Below are 22944 nucleotides of genomic sequence, written 5' to 3'. Positions count from 1 at the left end.
GATGACCAAGCAAGTGGGTAAGCATTTCTCTGTGCAATCACCAGTGCCCTTTCATCCCTCTGTCCCTCCAATTGTTACTTCAGTTCTCCTGGGAGAAGTCTCATTCCATTGACTTCACAAAATATCCCTCTTTGGAATGTTTGATAGGGCTGATTGTAAAGATTTCCTCAGGCTTCCAGACCTGGCATTGCTTCTGTCTCCTGTAATACTGAAGGAACTCCAAGCTATAAATCCATGATACGGGATTGCTGGCTCTGGGTCACTGGCACCCCTCATAGCTGATGGCCCATTTCTCATGGTGCTGTTTTGTTATCCCCTCAGCTATTTGCATTTTGTGTCAGTGGCCGAACCATTCCCTGCTTAAAGAATTCCATCCCCCCCTTCCAGCAAATGCAGACCAGATGTTTCCCTGACCTTTTTTTTTTTTTTTTGCTTTCAGGAGTATAGGCTTCTGTTGCTATTCAGAGGAATGAATTCAGGTGACAAACGTCTTTTTTTCCAGAGTCTCACTTTCTCCAAACAATTGACAGCAGTGTTCCAAGTGCCAACATGAAACAAATTGCTTTTCTGTTTCTTTAAGCCTCCTGTATTTTTCCATCCAGATTGCTGAAAAATAAAATATGTGCATTATTTATCACATGTATAGCAGTATTAACATCAGGAAATTAAACTATGAAAAAAGAAAGCCAAATGAAATAAAACCAAAGGAGAGGAGGGGGAAAAAAAGTTGAATCTTGCCTTTTTGTAGTCAGGGTGAAAGGGGTGTTTGAAACAATATCCTAATATCCTACAGTAAAAGCCCAATCACTGTGTTTTCTGTACAAAACTCCACCCCTTGGGTTCATAAGACTTGGAAAAAGAGTTGCCCTTTGTAGTTTACTATAACATATAAAAGCTGTTAGCAGTTCGCGTAGCCAGCAGCTAGAAAGCTTTCAGTTTTCCCCACCCTCTTTCTTTCTCCTTGTAAGTTGGTAATAAGATACACTCTTTTTTCCCCTAAGGTTCACATTAGAGCACAGAAGAGAACTGTTTAACTTGGAAGAATAATAACACTAGGCTTTTTGGTTCTGCAAAGAGGTAAGCCACTGAGCTCAGTTTCTGTTGCATGTCTTTTTACTATTATTATTACACATCTGATGCTCCTTGAATCAGTTGAATGGCAGGAGGAAGATAGTGGTTTTATGTTCTCTCTGTCCCTGTCCCTGTCCCTGTCCCTCTCCCTTCCTTCCTCCCTCCCTCCCTCCCTCTTTCTCTCTCTCCTGTCCTGATTTTTTCCCCTTTGATTATGTCTCTTTAGTATGAGTGCAGAACTTATTCTGCAGTGTGCTCAGAAACTTTTTTCAGCTTGAAAATAGTGTGCTGAATCCTTTTTGTAGCTCTTTGAGCTGTACTAAGATGGTCACCTATGTTACAGGACAATTTGTGTGTATGGTTGCTACGCAACATGAGACATCACAGCATTTCAATTGACTACTTGCAACCATCATATATCTGTGCTTTGCTGCACACATGAATCGGTTTGGGAGATCAGCTGGGAAACTCAGCTGGAAGGAAAGATTTAGTCTGATCCCAATAATATTTTTAACCCTTTCTCTTCCACAGATCCTCTCTTTGTCTCCTGCTTTAAAGTATACAGACCCTAAAATGACAGTCATTTCTGCCATTAGTGGGGCTCTCTTAATTACCATTCTCTATGAAGCAAGTGCACTAGTGTTGCCCAATTCCACTGACCTATTCCTGTCAACTAAAAATTACACTGATGTTGAAGCAGCTTTGAAAACTCATCTGGCTTCTGCAAGCCTCCCCAAAATCAGGAAAAAGCGATATATCTCACAGAATGATATGATTGCCATTTTGGATTTTCACAATCAGGTCAGGGGCAGAGTATTCCCACCTGCATCCAACATGGAATACATGGTAAGCAGCCATGTCTTTATTCATTTCCTCATGTCTGAACTTGGAAGGATCTTGCAAATAAAAAAAAAAGTATAATCTGTTTAAGTTTCACATTGCCAAATGACTTTTTTTTTTCATAAAAGAATGCAAGCCAAAAGCTTTTGAAAGAACTGTAATAGTTTGCATGTGCTGAGTAATTCAGGCCATTTTTTCCTTCCTCTGCCTATGGTGCAGACATGGTCTAGACTAATAGGCCACTCTAACAGGCTTCTTTGGATTATATAATCTGAATGTAGCTAAAGTGCATAATTAATTCTGTGTTTGATTAATGTATTACATGAAAGCAAAAATTGACTGTGGTAATTATTCTGCTTATATAGAAAAATGTAACAAAGTTCTTTAAGATTACAGTCCTGCACACAGTTATCAGATGATCCATTGCATATAATGGCATTTCTGAATCAACATGCACAGGAGTGAACCATAAATTTTAAAATGTGAAAGTAGGCATCAAATATTTTTATCACTTGGAGTTTTGAGGAACTCCACTATGCCTAAAATCTGTTCTTGGTAAGTCTAATCAAATATGCATGTTTTTCCCTTTTTCTATTGCCAGTTTTTGTTTCTGTTGGCCTATAATTCTGTTGTTAGCTTTCTTGGAACAGTAAATCTGTGATATTTTTAATGTCACTTAATATATCATAAACATTGAAGTTTATTTTGGGCAATTATAAAATGTATCAAATGTTGATATATAATTAAAAACAATGAAATCTTCAATAATATCAAAAGAAGGAATTGTTGAATCATAATGGTGTCATTATCAAATTTGACAACTTAAGCATTAAAATAACCTGCTCACATAAATGTACAGTATAACAATCTTATATACTACTTATCATATATGCTACCCAGTTTTGGATGATGTTTTCTATTGTTTGATAATAAGTGAAACATATTGGTAAATTCCCTTTTTATTGAAATATAAAAATTATATTCTGAACTGTAGATCTCTTTCTGCGGGGTACCATAGGGTTTGGTCCTTTTACCATTACTTTTTCAATATCTACATGAAACTCCCAGGAGAGTTTATCCATGGTTTTGGATGAAATAAATCATCCATATACTGATGACACATGAGTGCATATTGAGCTGGCTTGAGATGCCATGGAGGTCTTTATTGCTTGCTAAAGAGACCTGGATGGAATGAATCAGGCTAAACCTCACCACATTGTTACTGGTCCAGAAAACATCTGTTGTTCTGTGTGCTTTCAATTCTGATGGATGTTACTTCTCCTGAAAGAGCAGATCTATGACTTGGAAGTTCTAGATTCACAGCTACTGCTGGATTCAGAAGAGGATTCCATAGCCAGGGAAAACTTTGCCTGCCTCAGATAAGGTGCCAATTATGCTCCTACTTTGAATGATAGCTCCTGACAGTAGAAGCACTTCTGGTAGTAATGTGCTTTACATTATTTGAAATTACATTTACATTGCATTTAAACTGGTAAAAATTGCAGTGGATGAGAGTTCCCACAACTAGATAAATTACAGGCACTACGTTACCTTCCATTAGGTTTCCAAGTAAGATGCTGGTTTCAGTCATTCAAACGTACATGATTTCACTTCTTGGTATATATGGCAGCATCTCACTTCCTCCTAGTGGAAACACTCCATCCTATGTTTTTTCAGGTTGGGCTGCTTAGGCTTGCGCCATATGTGAGGTAAAAAAGTGAGGGCTCATAAGTAAAACCTTTTAAACAATAATCACTACTTATACCCCTCTTCCCAAGGGCTGAGTGGCATCTACTTGGCACTAAGTTGGACTTGGTGCCATGATTGCATATGGTTAAATTGTTTTTGTCCTTGGGGTTTTATTGCATGTTTGTGTTTTATTTATCTTGTAAACTGTGAGAGTCAACCTTGATCGCAATGATATACAAATGCATGTTTGACCACTTCAAACTAATTTTTAGGACCTTATAGGATTATAAAAAAAAAACATCCTCTTTTATCAGAGATTACACATTTGGAACTAGTAGAGAGTTCTACATGACCCAGAGCCAAATTATATGCAAGGGAATATTTAGTTGTATCAATCTTTGCTGCAAATCTTTATTGTGTCTGAAATGTACAATGTTTGTTGTCAATTTGGAGGGCTATTTTTCCTGCAAATTCCATTACATTCTCCTCCAACAAAAAGTGTGGTTTGTTTAAATCTTGCTTTGGATGTAGTATGTGAATCAGATAGGCCTACTTTTGGAATGGCCTAGACCAGAATGAGCCATGTTGTGTTCCAGATGGCTCCCTAAATTGGATCAGGTGATTCTGCATACTAATTTTTAACTCATGTTAATTACTTCATACTACATCTTTTCTGTTAACAATAAAATCTCACAAGCAAAACCTCTAAGTAAAGAACCAATGGTGGAACTTAGTCCTTTTATATGGAGTAAACACATGAAAACTTTGAGGAAATAGTAGACCAGATGGAATTAACAACATAAAAATACAAACGGATTTTCCTTAAAAACATTTGAATACCATTATAGAAAAATACAATGTGCAATACAATACTCATTGTGGATTTGTATGCACATTTTGAACTGATAGTATTCTTACAAGCTATAAGATGGTAGTTTATTCTCAATTAATCCATGTACAAAGTAATAAGAACTATAGCGCTTTCTCCACAGCAGTGTCTCTCAACCTCTATAAGTTCATGTCTGAACTCCAACTCCCAGAATTCTGCCTGGAGAGGTTGAGAAGCACAGCTCTACAATAAGAAATATATTTCACACTTTTGGCGAGTGTGGGCCTACTTCAATGATTAATATTTTGGTTTACTGTGATGAAAGAGTACATTAATAAAGAAATTCAATTGCTATTTTGAAATAGCAGAATTTCTACTATTGCATTTCCCCCATCCCATCTGCTTGCTCAGGTTTTTTACCTTCCCCACTGTATGCTCATAAACTCTAAAATGGGGGGGGGGGGTAGAGTGAATGTGATGAAAAGGGACAAGGCTCCTCCTTATAACAATCCTTCAGAGAAATTGAGGTAAAACAAGTCAATATTTTGCAACTATTCAGGAGTTATTTCTTAGCTCCATATATAGATGTCACGCAATTGTGATTTTTTATTTATATGGTCAGCCATCTTAAATGCATAATCCTAAAATAACAAAAACAACTACACACACACACACGCACACACACAAACACACACAAATACACATGCACACACACAATAAAACCTCAAGATACAAATACAAAGTAAGTTAAAAGTAACCATAACACAATAGCCAAGCACAATAATAAATCCACAACACAGCTGCACCTGTTTTGGGCTCAATTATAATTGCAGCCCAGCACCTGAGGAAAGAATCAGCTTTCTGGAAAAGCTTTGGGGAGCTCTGGATCTTAGGAGGAGAGAAAGCAGCTCAGTACAGTAAAAATGTCCACAAATTGACTATTGCTTGTCACTGATGCCGTATTCAGTGGCAGTTCAAGAATAAAAGATCATGTTCAGTGAATTAGCTTTTAATTTTATTTTACTTTATTGGCAAGCAAGGCTGCATTGCATTGCATTGCAAAAAATAAAATAAAATCAACAGGAACATAAGCAATGGATAGGGCCAAACCCTGTGTAGTGAGTGCCAAAAATAAATATGGGAAGGAAGGATCAGTTTCACTGGATTATTCCTTATTTTCTTCTTCATCTATGGCTACCCCAGAAAGCTGCCAGAAAACAGACAGATGGCTTCTGTCCAGAGATTGCACAGCCTTTTGAAATTGGACCAATAGATGCAGGAAATTAAACAGAGGGCTATATACATGCCTTGAACCATAGATTGCACACTTTTGTATTAGGACATATAAAAGGATTGCACAGTGAGTGAAACTATTTACTTTCAAGTTCTTAAAAGGAAGTGAAAGCATTAGCATAGAAATGGAAAAAAATATCTGGAAAAGTGCATTTGGAAAAGTTTATTATGACCCAGTATTTTAAAATCCAACATACTTTGAATATGATAATACTTCTTGAAACACTTATATGCCAATTTAACCCCAAAATGAAAGAAACAAGGTAGTTCTGCAAATGTGTACATGTGTACATTTTTGCAAAGAAGTTAAGAAAATGACTTCAGATATGGTTATATCAATCTGAATAGCATTATATGCAATTTGCATGTATCCAATGTCGTTTTAAGAGATGACATTCAGTCTTGAACGGTCTTAACCCTTGAGATCGCAGCTGAATCAACTGTCTACTTTTTAGACTTAAATTGATAAAAATGGGGCACTTAGTCAGTCAAGTGACTAATACTGACATCAGAAGCGTAAGTTTTAAAATAATGCCAATCATTTTAAAGCTACATAATCTAGCACTGACGTTTGTAACTTAATTGCTAGGAAAGAAACCAAGATGCTGTCTGGAACTGAGGATGAATTACTCAACAGCTTAAGTCTGTTTTTATTTTATATGTAAACAAGATTACAAGTTATATCTTTTCTGAAGCATTGACAGATCTTTTTAGTTTTTTTAAAAATGGCCTTTGCTCTTCTGGACTATTTACTATATGTTAGCTCTCAGCTTTGAAAAGGTAAAACAATCAAATTCAATATTTTAATTATTTATTTTAAAATTTCAATTGATCAATTAATCAAATAGATAGCCAGTGTAGTTCAGTGGTTAAGGTGATAGACTAGGCATGGAAGCCTCAGGGCCATGGAAGCGAACTGGTTCACTAGCTGCTCTCTTTCAGCACTGGGCTAGGGAGTTGAGAAACATCCTTCTACTAACCTAGGGTGGACTAATGGGTAGATTGCAGTCCATATTTTCAAAAGAGTTCTTTGTCCTACAATGGATTGATAATCATCTTTTATCAATCAAATAACAATATAACTTTATGTAAATGAGAAGATAAGCAGCCAAAGTGAACAGTCCAAGTTTTTTGGAAGAATGAAAATGTTTTAAGTTTTATTAACAAAAGAAGCCAAACCTAGCAGACTTTAATAGGAAATGAGCCTCCTTAAGTTTCTTTGATTCAGTTTAAAACTGTCCCTTGCAAATGACATTAGAACAGGGGTGAAATTCAGCAGATTCTGAAGAACTGGTAGCAGAAATTGTGAATAGTTCAAAGAACCGGCAAATACCACCTCCGGGTGGCACCAGAGTGGGATGGGAATGGAGAATTTGCAATATCCTTCCCCCAGGAGTGGGGAGGAAATGGAGATTTTGCAGTATCTATCCCTCCCCTGCCATGCCCACCAAGCCATGCCCACAGAACTGGTAGTAAAAAAAAATTGAATTACACCACTGCATTAGAGTATTGCCTACTTTTTTCATTAATACCAAATGTTAGGTGTAGTTGCTAAGAATTGCCTTGTTTATATTTATAAAATCTGGAAAAGCCATAAATAGTATTCAAACAACTTTTTGAAAATAAAAACTTCAGTGCGCCATAACTGCACTTGAAATCAACTTAGATTTAGGAACTTAGAGTTGGTAGAAAGTTACCATACATCAGAATGGATTGTTTACTATCTAGCTTTGCATTGTGTATTTTTACTTTGACTGAAAAAGTCATACCAAGTCCACCCCTTTTGTATCAGAGATCATATCCACCATCTTGTGTGTTTGATCTCCCAGCTTCCTATCGACATCACTGTTACAAGAAATGGGTCATTACACCTGTTAGACACAATGCTTTAGAGAAGAATATAATGTCCTTGCTAAACATGTCAGTTAATTCTATCTGAAATAAGATATTCACCATTTTTTCCAAATCAGACTTTACAGCCCAACTACAAATCCTTTCACCTCTTTTATAATGGCCATATTTTAAATAAAGGAACACAGATAAATGACTACAATTTCCAAAGGAATTACAAACTATAGGAAAAAATAATTCTAAACTATTTAAAAATATTAATTATCTTTAAAAAATATTTTAAGATACAGTTTTTGTGATAGGCACTGGTCAGTCTGAAACTGGGCAAGATTGATATGTCAACAATTGATTCCACAAAATGTCTAATTTTCTTCAAAATTGAAAATGCATAAGCATATAGTCCTAAAAATGTTTGCAAAGGAGTCTATCTCCAAACCTTCTGTGCTCTATTTCTGAAACAGAACTGACTTCATTTTTTCTGAAGAATTAATTGTGTCTGTGGATTTCACCCTATTCTGTGAAAAAAAAAAAGAAAAAAAAGTTAAAAGCCATTTGTGGTTTTCTCATGACAATTACTGAAAGACAGGAAGCTTCATTTCCCAGTCTTATTTCTGAGTCAGATCAGGGTCAAAACTGGCAGGCTTCTAGGGCCTGAGTTTAATCAAGCAATTCTCCAAAGCACCAAGTAGAATATGAACTCAATCTGGAAGGAAGCCTGTTATATTCATACACACTTGGGTACTGTTGAAATAGGCCCTTGATAAAGCAGGAGTCTGAGTTATATTGGTAGCTCTACTCTCATTCAAGGGAATCCAAATTAGAATAGAATAACAGAGTTGGAAGGGACCTTGGAGGTCTTTTAGTCCAACCCCCTGCTTAGTCAGGAAACCCTACACCACTTGAGACATATGGTTATCCAACAGATTAAGTGTCTACTTTAGATTTTCCACGTGAACACAGAGGTAGGAAACATGTTCCAATTTTCTTATTCAGGATTTTCAAATGTTCAGCTTCCTTGTGCAAGTTTCTCTTTGAAACTGAAGACATGACTGCATACTGTGATAATTGCACAGAAATATCATATCAGTTGCAGGTATGTGCAGCAGGAACCTAAAGAAATATCAGTGCACATCTAACTACAATTAAATTCAATACTCTTAAGTTTTGTTGAAGTTGGGAAAAATCTGGTTGATGTTCATTGAAGGCAGATATTAATTACTAGCAGTCCAAAACTATTTTCAACTAAGCATAACAACTATCAGAATGCTATCCCTCAATAAAAGCATTTGTAGGGATAATATCCTGGTTGGAGTATGTACAGTTTGTTTGGATTATGCATTCTGCCTTTCTTGAACCTGTTAATTAAGAACATACATTGTCTCAGCAGATAGCACACCTGATGAACCTTCAAGCTTTGAAGTTAAATTTTACTTGAATGAGTACTTGAATGAGAGATCACCCAGGAAAAAAATATGGATTAGGTTAGGAAGGTGATAAAAGACCCCAGAAGGTATTAGTGGTAAATTGTATCTGCATCTTTTTGCAAAGAAAAAAATATAGCCGTCCAGTAAATTTGACTCAAAGGAGTTGTTGTGTAGCTGTGCATTAGTGGAGTCATGATATCTCATTAGAGAGTAGCCTTACAAACACCATGTACCTTTTGTTTACTCCTCAGCAGAGGACACAGTAGCAGACACAACATAATTTTACTATAATTACTTTTCATTTTTGTATCTAAATGTAGGAAATAAAATCAAGGCAGTTCATTAGTTCAATATCTACCTCTGTTTTGAAAATACATGTAACAAAAAAGTCAAAACCAGAATGAATCTTCCAATATAAATAAATAAATGTAAATAAGAAATAAATGTATTTATTTATTTCTCATATTTCTAGGCTGTCTTGACTCTAAATGTCTCTGGGACATTTGACATATAAAAAACAATAAAATCAACAAAATTCAATGTGGAATGTCATCTGGAGGTTACAATAACTAAACTCTCTCCCCTATGAGGAGAGGCCAAAAACTCCAATCTTACCTCTCTAAACCAAGTACTAGGGAAGAACCATGTTTTTTCTACTCTTTTAAAGGCTGGTAAGAAGATGGGAGTATCCCTGTCAAATCTTACAGGATAAACAAAAACCACAGGAGTAGACAGTCCCTCAGATAACTAGGCTTCATTTCATGAGGGCTTTTAAAGTGACAACTAATACCTTGAACTGCACTTGGAAGTCAATTGATAATCAGTGTAGCACTTCAAGCATGGGTGTTCCATGAGAATTGTGTGACTTCCCATCATTGCTTGTACTGCTCTAATCTTGACATAGCTTCCCAATGGTTTTCAGCCACATATAGAGCACATTGTAGCAATTCATCTGCAGGAAATCAGATATAATTTTTACATGGATAGTACCAACATCCTCTAAACTTGAGATGGCAACCATGGCTACACAATATAAGCCCTTTTCCTTTTAAATGTGTTTTAATTATGTGGCCATGATCTCCATCTTGACTTTTTGTTACTTTCTCTAGCATATTCCTGTTGGACAGTTCTCATTAAAACATCACCATATATACTTTTAGTTTTCAAAAAGGCAAGCATAAAGGACATAATATATGTATAGTATTGCACATGTTTGAAAGCTGAAGGTAGCTAAAGGGAAGCACTTCTGTGCATATTTAAATTATTAATTTAGATAAGGTTGGTCATCAGTTTCAGTCTGTTTTAAAATAATGGTGTATAAAGCTGTTAGAGCTTTTAGTTATGATGGCTCTGTATTTTAGATATCTACTACAACTTGAATCAGAAAATATTAATTTGTTTTCATTTGCTAGATAAGGAAAAGAGCTACTTTAGGTTCTAATTTTCAGTCTAAATTAGCTTCGAATGGTACAAAATTAATATCAAAGTGCCAAAAAGACAAACACTGGGGTTTTTAAACACGAGTCTTTCTTTTATATATAACTGCATGATGGGGAAGAAAATTGAGAAGAAGCCTTGAATTTCAGTGACCTAAAGCACTGCCTTCATACCAAATTAGGCCACTGCTGATCAGTCCAATTACACCATTTTGGACAGTAGATGGATGATGCGGGTGAAAAGATCCTTAGTTTTACCATTTGGTCCCCATAGTGCTAAATGTTTCCTGCAGCTGTTGTTGATGAATATGATTTATTCACACTTCTAGCCTGCTCCATTCTCTGAGTCCTAGTGTAATTCAAAACATTGAGTACTTCATCCATCATTTTTATAGCACCACATTCAATAAGAATAAATGGAACAGACTAGTAAGTTAATTGCTTATTCTTTAGCCAAACCTCTAACAATCAGCTTCACTGCATTCAGAAAAAGGCGCCATTATTTCTTACAAATAAAAATTGGTCAACCTACTTGTTTTCAAGAATTTTTTTTAAAAAAAGATTCACACTGATTTCCCAGGCATGTTTCACCCACTCTATTTGGAGTTCTTATATTTCTCATATCCCACTTGATAACAGGTAAATGATACATAAATGTAGTACTATTAAAACAAAAAATCAAAATATTCCAGGAGAAAGTAAAACACAGTGATAAAAATGCATAAATACTGCATAGTGAAAAAATGGAAACAAATTGCTAGATTACAGAAATTTGAAATTTAATAAAATTTGTATGCCGCCCAATCCCATAGGACTCTGGGCGGCTTACAGAAACAAGATAAAAAACATTTAAAAATTAAGAATAAAAATACAATTATTAAAATTACACACCATCCATTCTGTCTAGGTGGGGCTGGACATTTATCAACAGTCCCAAGCCTGCCAGAACAGCCAGGTTTTGGTGGCTTTTTGGAAGGCTGGGAGAGTGTTAAGGGTCCGGATAGACTTTGATTTGCTCAAGCTGGTCTTTTCTTAAGGAAAATAGGATCTCAATTAACAATCACAGCCAAGAAACAAAAGAAGATCATGGTGAGAATCTTATATTTATATTTATATATCTAAATCTTATATTTAGTTTTTATTTTGAGTCAGAACTTTAGAAAAACAGTTTCCAAAGTAAGCATGGGCATATAGTAACTAGTAACTTCTTCAATATACAGGAGTAGAATCTATGTAAATGTGCATATTTCTAAAAATCAGATTTGTCCCTGTGAAGCTTTAATAATTTATCAACATCTGTATATATATAGACAATTCCATTTAAAAATTCACCCACTCCCTTGATATACACAAACCAAATAATACAATCCACATAGTGACTTTCTCTGCAAGAATAGATCCAAGGCAGAGCTAAAATTGTATTGAAAATATTAAAGTCACTCAAGCCAAGAAATGTGTTAACAATGAAAGATCACACACCAGTTTGAGAAATAAGTGCTTCACTACTAAATTAATAACTAACATCCCATAAGAGGAGTTGTGGAAACATTATTCAGATGAGCACAAGCACAGTGCAGCAACCCTGAAAAATCAGAAAAAGAAAACTGACCACTTGTACAATATCTTCCAACAAAATAGATATCCCTACAACTTTATCAAAAAAAATGCCTGACCACTCAACTCAACCCACTCAACCAACTATAGAACAACCAACACAAGCCATGCAAGGGATAACTCCAACCATACATTATAATTATCTTAGAAACATCCAACAGACTCTTAACTCCAGATGGCTTCACTTTAGCATGCCAGCTAATTAAAACTCTACAAAACATCTTACATAATTCAAAAGACCCAGTAACCCAAGAAGAAGTAGAAGAATCAACAAGAATCATCTACAATATTCAGTACAAGAATTGCAACATCCACAATGTAGACCATACAGAAGACTAGTAGAGTGCATCCATGAACACCTACTAGCAATTAGAAGACCCCATGAAAACACCTTAATTTCACAAGACATGGACAGACTCAACTATAATTTCAACTGGGAGACTGTGGGTATCCTAGACCAAATTAAATCTAAACACCAAGGAATTCCTGAAAGCTTGACTCTCAAAACATCAATAGAGATGTAAAGTTAAACTATATTTACATACCATGCAAAAGAGACAATATAAAAACTGAGAACAAAACAAAAAGACCAGAACACCACCTCTCCAGTAGCCAACACCCAGATAAGTAGGAATTAACCCTAGACAAACAATGAAGGAGACAAATAATACTGTAATCAAGGAACTATCAAGGAGACAATCAATTAAGAAGACAATCAAGCAGAAAGTGCCCTCAAATTTTCTTTGTCTTTGTTCTGAATTATCTAGAAAGTCTTTATTATAACAAGAAACTCCAGGCCTATGGAATCTATTTTATTTTTCCTACAACCACAGTATATATTGACAAGACTAAGTGCAAAAAAAATGTTCATGGGGTAGATACCTCTTCAGCAATAAAGAATAGAGAAACTAACTAACTGTGAAAATTGGATGTAAAACCTGAGGACCCTGAGGTACAGCAGGAGAAAGAGTGCCAATGTTAGCGAATTAGATGTTCATTTCATTTGTGCTTATGTTTTTTATAGCTTCATGCAGAAATCAACATGTAATACGAGGATTATATGAAAAAACAGTGCTTCTATCACAAGAAATGTTTACCTTTTATTATGCATTGGTGAAAATCTGTATAAAGTACTATGCTGGTTTGTAGGTATCATAATTGAAGGATTCTGAGAAATTAAAATAGATTGAGTGTTGGAAAACATGGATGATCAGAGAATTAGAAACTCAGTTTCTATTAAGGGAGATCAAACGGGTAGATCAAAGAAATTTCACCATGACAGAGATTAAGGAAGCCAGTTTGATCAAATCCCTAAGGCAAAAGGCTAAAAACCAGGGAATGATGAGTTCTAGTCCTGTTTTAGGCATGAAAGCTATATGGGTGATTTTGGGCCAGTCATTGTCTCTCAGCCCAACTCATCCCAAGGGATTGTTGTAAAGAAAATAAGAGAAGGAAAGTGTGTTGGATATGTTCGCTTTCTTGAGTTATCTGTAAAAGATAATAAACACAGGAAACAAATAAACAAATAAAGGAAAAGAGGATATGACAGCATGTTTCAAATACTTAAAGGGATATCACACAGAACAACTAGTTCTGTCTTTTTAACAGTGATTAATACAGACACATGAATTCATATTGCACAAAGGTACATTGTATTTACAAATTAGAAACAAAATTGACAGTAGAAACAATTATCCAGAGAAGAGATTGGTCCCATTCCCTGGATGGGTTGACACAGACTCTGTCTTTCTGCGATGATTTAACTTGTTCTGGGCAATTATTGAACTCTATGATTTAAGGAGATCCCTTCATTTGGATAATAATCTCTGAATTTCTTAATTTGATTAATGTGAAATTGCAACTGATAAAGCCAGGGATATGATACATAAATAATCAGTTGGCTAACTTTGTTTCTTTATAATTATTTATTATTGATTCATTTAGGAAACATTTTGACCTCATTTAAATTAAGTCTAAATGCACTTAAACATAAAATTAATAGATTTCAGTGTAATTTAAATTCAAGATATTGTTCCCAGATTAAATTTTATTTAAAGTGTTGTTTTGTCTGAAGGTTTTTTTTTTAAAGTAATCATTTCCAAAAATAGCTTTTTTCTCAAAAATCAAATTAAACTTTATTTTACAAAAAAATTATTGGGGAAATAATTTATATTTTGTTGGGTTTAGTTCATTAAATGCAATTATCTGTATGAAGAAAACAATAAGCTGAGTAGAACAGATAAGACCCATTAAAATTGGCATATAGAACAAAGGAGATGAAGATCCAATTATATTAGCCTCATGAGCAAACACTCATTGGGTGGCTGTAAACATCTATTTCTGAATTTTGTTTTTCTCTATGTAAAGTAGGAACAGTAGTAAAAGAATCAAGGATAACTATTGCAAACTTTTTGAATATGAAAGTTTCATACTAGAAGGGGTAGTATTTCCAAACCAACTTAAGCCCACACATTCTTTTTTGTAACATATTTGCCATAAATGGAACTGTGAATCAGTAAGAATGTTGGTTCATATAGAAAAAATGATCCTAGCCCAATGACCCATTTTCTGGAGCAGCTGAACCGCTGTTACCTAACAGTGGAATTTTTACAGTGAAGCATAAAGAGTAACAATGTTTATTTCAAGAACTACACCAGATGTTTTAATGCTTCCTATGAGAATTCTTCAGGATGAACAGTAAGGGCAGATACTGTACATTGTTGTCCTGTTTAATACTTCCATAAGATCATAGGTCTTTCTCCAAGTTTTGTATGCTTCAAGCATCCAGTTCTTTCTCACCATTACAAGGTTGATAGAAATACATAATCTTCAAAATCCATGTTTGATTAGAAATTTCTTAAGTCAGTCAAGGATTGTTAGGATACTATGCCAAAGCTTGGAAGAAAGATGACTTGTTAACTGGGCAGAAGTTGTGAGTTTGTGCTCAATGTAAATAGTTCTTCATTTAAGTTTATTTGAAGTTAATGTTGCTGATGTAGAGAAACTAGAAGGTAGAAAACACTCAATAGGCATGTTTCTTGTATGAATTGGACTAGTCAATTGCTTTCACACAGAGGAGTATGCAGCTTGTGTGCAGTTTGAAAGATGGATGGAATAAAATTGAATAAACTGTCTTCAAAAGTGTAACTTTCTAATAAATTGCCTAGAATTGAAGCTCAGCCAAGTCATCTTCATAATGTTTGATCAGTTCATCACACTGGAGAAAGAAACATGGAAGAACTGACTAATTAGGTTTTTGGGTAGTCTGTCAACAAGTGTTCAATAGCATAATTTGATCGTTATATTATTCAATCCACTTCATATTTCTGAACTCCTTTTCAGTATTTAGGATAAATAAAAAAATATTATATTTTGCCAGGTGTGGGATGATAATCTAGCTAAATCTGCAGAAGCTTGGGCAGCTACCTGTATTTGGGACCATGGGCCATCTTACTTGTTGAGATTTCTGGGACAAAATTTGTCTGTACGGACTGGAAGGTAATTAAATTTCATATATATTTGTTTCAAGCCACTAATTTTCAAGCATCTTTTATCTTGCAAGTGTATGAGAATGAAGTAATTTACAAAAATAAATAAATAATACATACATGTCTACATATAATATATGATTTAGGCACATTAGTAATACTGAACATTCAAAAATACCAATTTGTCTTGTTTAATTTTGCTCAGATATCGATCCATTCTCCAGCTGGTGCAGCCCTGGTATGATGAAGTGAAAGATTATGCCTTTCCATATCCTCAGGATTGCAATCCAAGGTGTCCAATGAGATGTTACGGGCCAATGTGTACACATTATACTCAGGTGATATCGGTTCAGTTTTCCTGTACCATTCTTCAGTTCAAAGCTTATGTCTGTGTGATAAGTATGTTGCTTTTCAGGCTGGACTTTTAACAAACAAATCATACTATTTCTTTAGATGGTTTGGGCCACTTCCAACAGAATAGGCTGTGCAATCCACACGTGCCCTAATATGAATGTCTGGGGAGTAGTTTGGAGCCGAGCTATTTATTTGGTATGCAACTATGCCCCAAAGTAAGTTTCTCTGTTTTTATTTAATCTATTGTTTCATATTGTCTCAGCACCCAAGCCATCATTGTATGTTGGCATTCCATAAAAGTAAATCAGGGCAGCTATAATTCCATATTTCAAAGAAATATAAGAATTTCCTGTTGTTAAACCTCATATCATGTTTTTAAATGACAGTAGCAAAAGGGGCAAAGAATTGTCAGTGGCAAATACGTAGCATTTTTTGAAAATTGGTAGCAAAAAGCATTGAATTTTAAGAACATGTGATTTGATTATAAACAATCTACAACCCCTAAATTTTATTTCTTAAATCAGCTCAACATAGGAGGGATCTACCTCAGTCTATTCATATTGTAACTTGTATTCTCATGAGATTTTTCTGGTTCTACAATTAACTATCTAGTCCTATGTCCATAGGAATTGGGGCTAAAAATGTAAGTGAATTAAACATCTTGGATAAAGGTAGATTCTGCATCTAAGAGTATTTGTATAATAGTCTCTGCTGGGCAGATAACATTTGGAAAAAGTATATTTTATGTTATTCAATAAAGTGTGTTATGAAATATTCAGCATACTAAGTACATTATTGTTTTTTTCCCTTCTTAGGGGAAATTGGATAGGAGAAGCACCGTATAAAGTTGGGGTGCCATGTTCTGCTTGCCCGCCCAGTTATGGAGGATCATGCACTAACAATCTTTGCTTTCCCGGAGTGACATCAAACTACTTATATTGGTTTAAATAAATGGTACAATTGTTCTAATGAAATGCATGTGTAACAAAATCTTGTATATTTAAATTTGCATATATTGTATATAATGTATTGATTCATTAATATTATTATGGACTTTATGTAATAATATGAAGATTAGTTTTTAAGGATATAATGTATATTTAAATATTTTCCTTTAAGTGACAAAGTTACTCTTTTGGACCACTAATAGCTACAGATTAATAGTGTGCCTTAAACAACAAAGATAAGGAAAATTTGAATAGGAATTAAAGTGATTAAGCTTAGACCCTTAAAGACCTTAAGGGAATGTATCCTTAAATATTTTATATTTATAGGCCTGGGCACAGGATGAACTCTAGATTATTATATCTAATCCTTTGAGTTTTACTTGTGTGCATATGTATGTGTTTTACAAAAATGAGAAACAAAATATATCCTGGTTACAAATTGAAAAGTTTAACTCAAATTGGTAGAATAATTTAAATATGGGATATTTATTTGTATCACTATTTAGAATGAGCAAAGTTATGATATTTTTTAAAATATGTCCAACCAACTGTAATTTTATAAAAAAAAACATGACGTTCTCTAGAAAATTTAACAGAAGAAAAAAATACTGAAATTATAATGGTGTATATTTGTACAGCTTTATTCTCTAATAGTAATAGAAGTATCTACTGAGCAAAAAAGTCCAAACATTTTCCTTTACTTCAAAATATATGTGCAATTGTGGCAAAATTCTGTGGACTAACAGTTCTGTGGACTAACAGACTAACAGTTTAGTACTTAGAAATATACTTACCGTAATTATGTTGCTATAGTTGAACAAAGTCCTAAATCAAAGCAATGTGGTTATCATCAGAGGGTCCCAAACACTCTTCTTCCTGTTTGTGATACTTGAGGCCCCTGTTGTTTCTGGGTTTTTGTGAACTACTTGACTCTTATCAATGATATTCTTTGTAGGTAGAGTGGAGCAGATGGATGCTGCCATGCTAATGTGGATCCCAGGTTCATTAGAGGATGTGCAATAGTATCAGACAGTGAATTGTTTAGTTTTGATAAAGTTAGATATGTTTTAAACAGCATCAGGTTTATTATTACCTGGATGTTCAACACAGGCCGGACTGTAATAATAATGCACTCTTCTATTCATATATAAGCTAACATTAATTTAGAGTCAGAGATCTTGCTTCTTAATGGGAAAGGAATATTAGTTTGCTTTATAGTAACCAAAACTAAACCAGCACTAAAATAGTGACTGGAGAGCAATTATACTGTAGAACTGAGCTTCTGTGGGGTACATACCAGTGATGAGTAGCTCTTACCATTGCTACCGGTACGCTGCTTGCGGTCTGTTCGTGCACGAGCCAAACATGCGCTGTGCATGTGCCTGACATGTGCTGCGCATGCATTCGCAATCTACCGCCCCTGCGACAACCAGCTGCTTGTTGAGGCTCGTGAGGGGCTGCACGCTGTGCATGCGTGCTCACTTTGCCATTTCCCATAAAAATCAGCTATAGAGGGCAGGCGGGTGAGAGGGCCAAACGAGCTACTGTACTGGTACGCTCTTAGCTTCTCCTGTACAGGGCCGTACCCACAGCAACATACTGTTCCACTAACAATATTTCATAACTCATTGGCAAAAAGATAGTCAAGAAATAGTTTTCTAACATTACAAGTAAACCTTATAACCTGTTGACCTCTCATCACTGAGAGTGATGTAGTGAGGGACTCGTCCTGCCATGGGGACAAAACTCTCCATTCCAGTATGATTTTAGTTTGTGGAATAGGTTATAATCCTTTCTAAGTACTAGAAGGAGTACTAGAAGGAGTACCCCTGGTAAGCCCCAATTATGGGAGGAAGCTAACTGCTTCCATCATCTGTCAATCGGCTCGTCACAAGAGTCCATCACGACAGAAACCCAATATTTTTACTGTTGCCTTTGTTATATTTGTGTGTGTTTTTATTTGTGCTGATAAATAAATAAAGGGAGACTAGTATAGATCTATTTCAAGCTATTTAGCTCTTGGCTAGCTGATGAGAGCTAAATAGCTTGAAATAGACCTATACTAGTCTCCCTTTATTTATTTATCAGCACAAACACACACACACACACACACACACACACACACACACACACACACACACACACACACACACACATATATATATATATATATATATATATATTTTAAAAAAGAAGTAACATTTAAAGGTTAATCACTTTCAGCAGTAGTATAGTATGCTTTCTGAACAGCAATTGTACATACCTGATTGTGTATTGCAGCTGAAACTATTAGAAAGAATATACATGCATTTATATTTTAGTGATCATTATTCTTCTACATTGATATAAATAACCTGATTCTATGGAATATTATCTTTTAATAACTCAGACCACAAAACTTTACTACCAAACTGGTGTATATGACTTTTTAAAATATGCAAAATGGTGCTAATCTAGGGCAAAATCCTGGCTCTGTTGAAAAGCAATGCCCGTTTAGTTCATTTAGTTTTAAGAGAAACTATGCTTCATCTACCTATCCATTATAAACACACTGTTAATTGAAACAAATACAACATAAGCTATTTCATACGAGCAGCTTCTTAAAACAGGCAGCAGGCTTGTTCATAGACCTAAAGGACTTTCAGTGCATTGGTTGAGGAACTGATTTTTCTATCTTAATTATATAATGATGTTATTAAATTACCTGTATGATTAACACAAAATCACATAATATTTATCAGCTATGTTGGTTTCTGCCAAAGATGGTTAAACCGTATTTGCTAGAAGTTTAGGATTTCTCAGTGAAAAAAATTAGTAATGACAGAGAAGCATTTCAGGAAGGAATTTGATTACTGTCAACTATTACTGGTCTTCATCTGAGTTGTAAAATCTATATTGGTTATATTCTAAGGTGTACAGATCTAGTTTGTAGAAGTGGCAATGCCTAGTGTGTCTGGATGATGAGCCATACGATACAATACAATACAATACAATACAATACAATACAATACAATACAATACAATACAATACAATAGCAGAGTTGGAAGGGATCTTGGAGGTCTTCTAATGCAACCCCCTGCCTAGGCAGGAAACCCTATACTGTTTCAGGCAAATGGCTATCCAACATCTTCTTAAAGACTTGCAGTGTTGGAGTATTCACAACTTCTGGAGGCAAGCTGTTCCACTGATTAATTGTTCTAACTCTCAGGAAATTTCTCCTCAGTTCTAAGTTGCTTCTCTCTTTGATTAGTTTCCACCCATTGTTTCTTGTTCTACCCTCAGATGCCTTGGAGAATATTTTGATTCCCTCTTCTTTGTGGCAACCCCTGAGACACTGGAACACTGCCATCATGTCTCCCCTAGTTCTTCTTTTCATTAAACTAGACATACCCAGTTCCTGCAACCGTTCTTCATATGTTTTAGTCTCCAGTCCCCTAATCATCTTTGTTGCTCTTCTCTGCACTCTTTCTAGAGTCTCCACATCTTTTCTACATCGTGGCGACCAAAACTGAATGCAGTATTCCAAGTGTGGCCTTACTAAGGCATTATAAAGTGGTATTAACACTTCATGTGATCTTGATTCTATCCCTCTGTTTATGTAGCCTAGAACTGTGTTGGCTTTTTTGGCAGCTGCTGCACACTTTTGGCTCATATTTAAATGGTTGTCCACTAGGACTCCAAGCTCCCTCTCACAGTTACTATTATTGAGCAAGGTACCACCTTTACTGTACCTGTACATTTTGTTTTTCTTGCCTAAATGTAGAACCTTACTCTTTTCACCATTGAATTTCATTTTATTAGATAGTGCCCAATGTTCAAGTTTGTCAAGATCCTTCTGTATCTTAAGCCTGTCTTTTGGAGTGTTGGCTATTCCTGCCAGCTTGGTGTCATCTGCATATTTGATGAGTTCCCCATTTATTCCCTCATCCAAATCATTGATGGTTGAAGAGTACTGGGCCTAAAATAGAGCCTTGAGGTACTCCACTGCATACTTCCCTCCATATAGATGCAGTTCCATTGAGGACTACACGTTGAGTGTAGTTGGTCAGCCAGTTATGAATTCATCTGGTGGTGATGCTGTCTAACCCACATTCTTCTACTTTATCTAGTAGTAGGTTATGGTCTACCTTATCAAATGCCTTACTGAAGTCCAAGTAAACTATATCGATGGCATTCCTCTGGTCCACTAATTTTGTCACCTTATCATCTTTTGGCAGATGTACATATTACCTGGCAGACACATCTGGGTTGCTTGGTAAACAAATTGATGTGGGAAATATTCTTTGAGTTTACAAAGTTTCAAAACTTCAAGTTTACATAAACGGAAGGCTGAAAAATGCTCATTTTCTTAAATAGCCATTAATATCAATGGGTGCTTGATCAAGTAACTCAACCCGAAGCTACAGTATGTATCTGTGCTAACATTAATTAATTAAATTATTGTGGCCTTGGATAATCCTATAGCAGATATCTGAAACACCAATCACCCATCCACTATTTCATTTTCAGCAAATATGCAGAGTTCCAATTTGGAAAGTGTAAATTTGGCCAATATGTGCAGACATTTTTAAAGGAAAATTAAAATTCTCTCAAAAAAGACAAGAGATTTGTGACTGGTCACATGGCCCATTTTCTGATTCCAACAAAATTGCCAGTCCACCAGTATTTTTTTTCTTCCTAGAATTTTCCTGCAAGTGCAAGGTCTAGTTTTTTTTTCAGATCAACCAAATATTGATCCACTGGTTGTGACAGGAATTGACAGAATGGCTTCCACCTGAGCCTGATATGCCAGGCTGAAATAGGATGCTGGGCCAAAATCAGCCAGTTGGATATTGTGCCTAAGGCAGAACTCACAATCTTCTACTTTATAGCTTGGTGCCTTAACCACTAGACCAAAATGTGTTGGTATATTGTCATACCAATTTAACTCTCAAGCTGGTGCTATATTATACAACTAAGGTGCTAGATTACTTTATCAATTATCTTGTGCATGTCAGTTACTCAAAAATAAGGCAAACTGGCTTTAATGAAATTTAAGTGGTTTAAGAACAACAGCAGAGCTGACCTACAATAGTGCTTTAAGGTTATGACATTAATCTTTTGACCAAAACACTAATTGATATGGTAATAAATCAATTATTTAAAGATAGTGTACATTACAGAATGTCATTTCAACATGTTTATACAAAACTGTAAGAGTCTTGGTTGCAATGAGCTTAAATACACATGTACAGTGAGAATTTAGCATAATAATTTAAAAAGAATGGATGTGCACTGAATTTCAAAGCATAACCAAAAGTCAAAAATAGAAACAAAACTTCATTAAACAAGGTGACAAGAAATCAAACCTCCATATATCTCACCACAGATAGAAATTGCCACACCAATACTGCACCAAGGAACCTATGCAAATAACTTTTCAATATATTCCTTGGCATGCGGCAATCTAAGATATTTCACTCATGAAGTCTGAACTCATGAAATAATATATCAAAATGTATGAAATTTAAGTTTTAAAAGTAACTTGTAAATCTAATTCGTAAATATATATATATATCAGAAAAGTCCAACCATCAGAAAGGTCTGAATGACTTTGCTTGCATATATGCACACTATAGAAAAACAATAGTTTGCTGCTGTAAAAGCAAGCTTGATTAGCATATTAATGCAATTTAAGTGATAATACATTAGCGTAGGGTGGGATTCTAATGGTTTGGACTGGTTCGGGTGAACCGGTAGCTCTGACAATCAGCTGGGAGCAAACCAGTTCACTCTGATGATCAGCTGTGCCTGCCTACCTGCCCCTGCTCTATCCTATCCTTTATATCCTGCTTTCTAGCTCATCTCAATTGTGTGGCACATCTGATTCCCCTCGTTTTAATTACCATTGCTGGAAGGTAAGTAGCTGAGCTGCTAAATGCTCCATTTTCAGCCAAACCGATTGAACCGGTAGTGGTGATTCAGCCTGGGTCGCAAAACCGGCAGTAACCCAGGCTTGCAATGCTCCCGAACTGGTTCCCTGGTCTCTTCTGCCATTGCCAGCATGTTTCTGTGCATGCACAGAACAAATTACAGTCAACTGTGCATGTGTGAGGAAAGCGTGGTGG

At 35.4% G+C, this 22944-nt stretch overlaps 1 protein-coding gene across 1 annotated transcript; it reads left to right on the top strand.

Moving 5' to 3' along the window:
* Positions 1-919: 919 nt before the first annotated feature.
* PI15 (peptidase inhibitor 15) lies at positions 920-18777 on the top strand. Its single transcript, XM_014055902.2, has 6 exons — positions 920-1077; positions 1603-1917; positions 15427-15545; positions 15741-15873; positions 15989-16104; positions 16705-18777. The coding sequence occupies exons 2-6, from the start codon at positions 1645-1647 to the stop codon at positions 16838-16840; spliced, it is 777 nt and encodes a 258-aa protein (XP_013911377.1). The 5' UTR covers positions 920-1077; positions 1603-1644; the 3' UTR covers positions 16841-18777.
* Positions 18778-22944: the final 4167 nt, after the last annotated feature.

This window comes from Thamnophis sirtalis, unplaced genomic scaffold (genome assembly GCF_051295495.1).
Source record: "Thamnophis sirtalis isolate CommonGarterSnake01/CBP01778 unplaced genomic scaffold, rThaSir2_p1.2 scaffold_2, whole genome shotgun sequence".
NCBI lineage: Eukaryota > Metazoa > Chordata > Lepidosauria > Squamata > Natricidae > Thamnophis > Thamnophis sirtalis.
The sequence above is the reverse complement of the archived record's forward strand: the minus strand, read 5'-3'. Positions and strand labels throughout refer to the sequence as shown.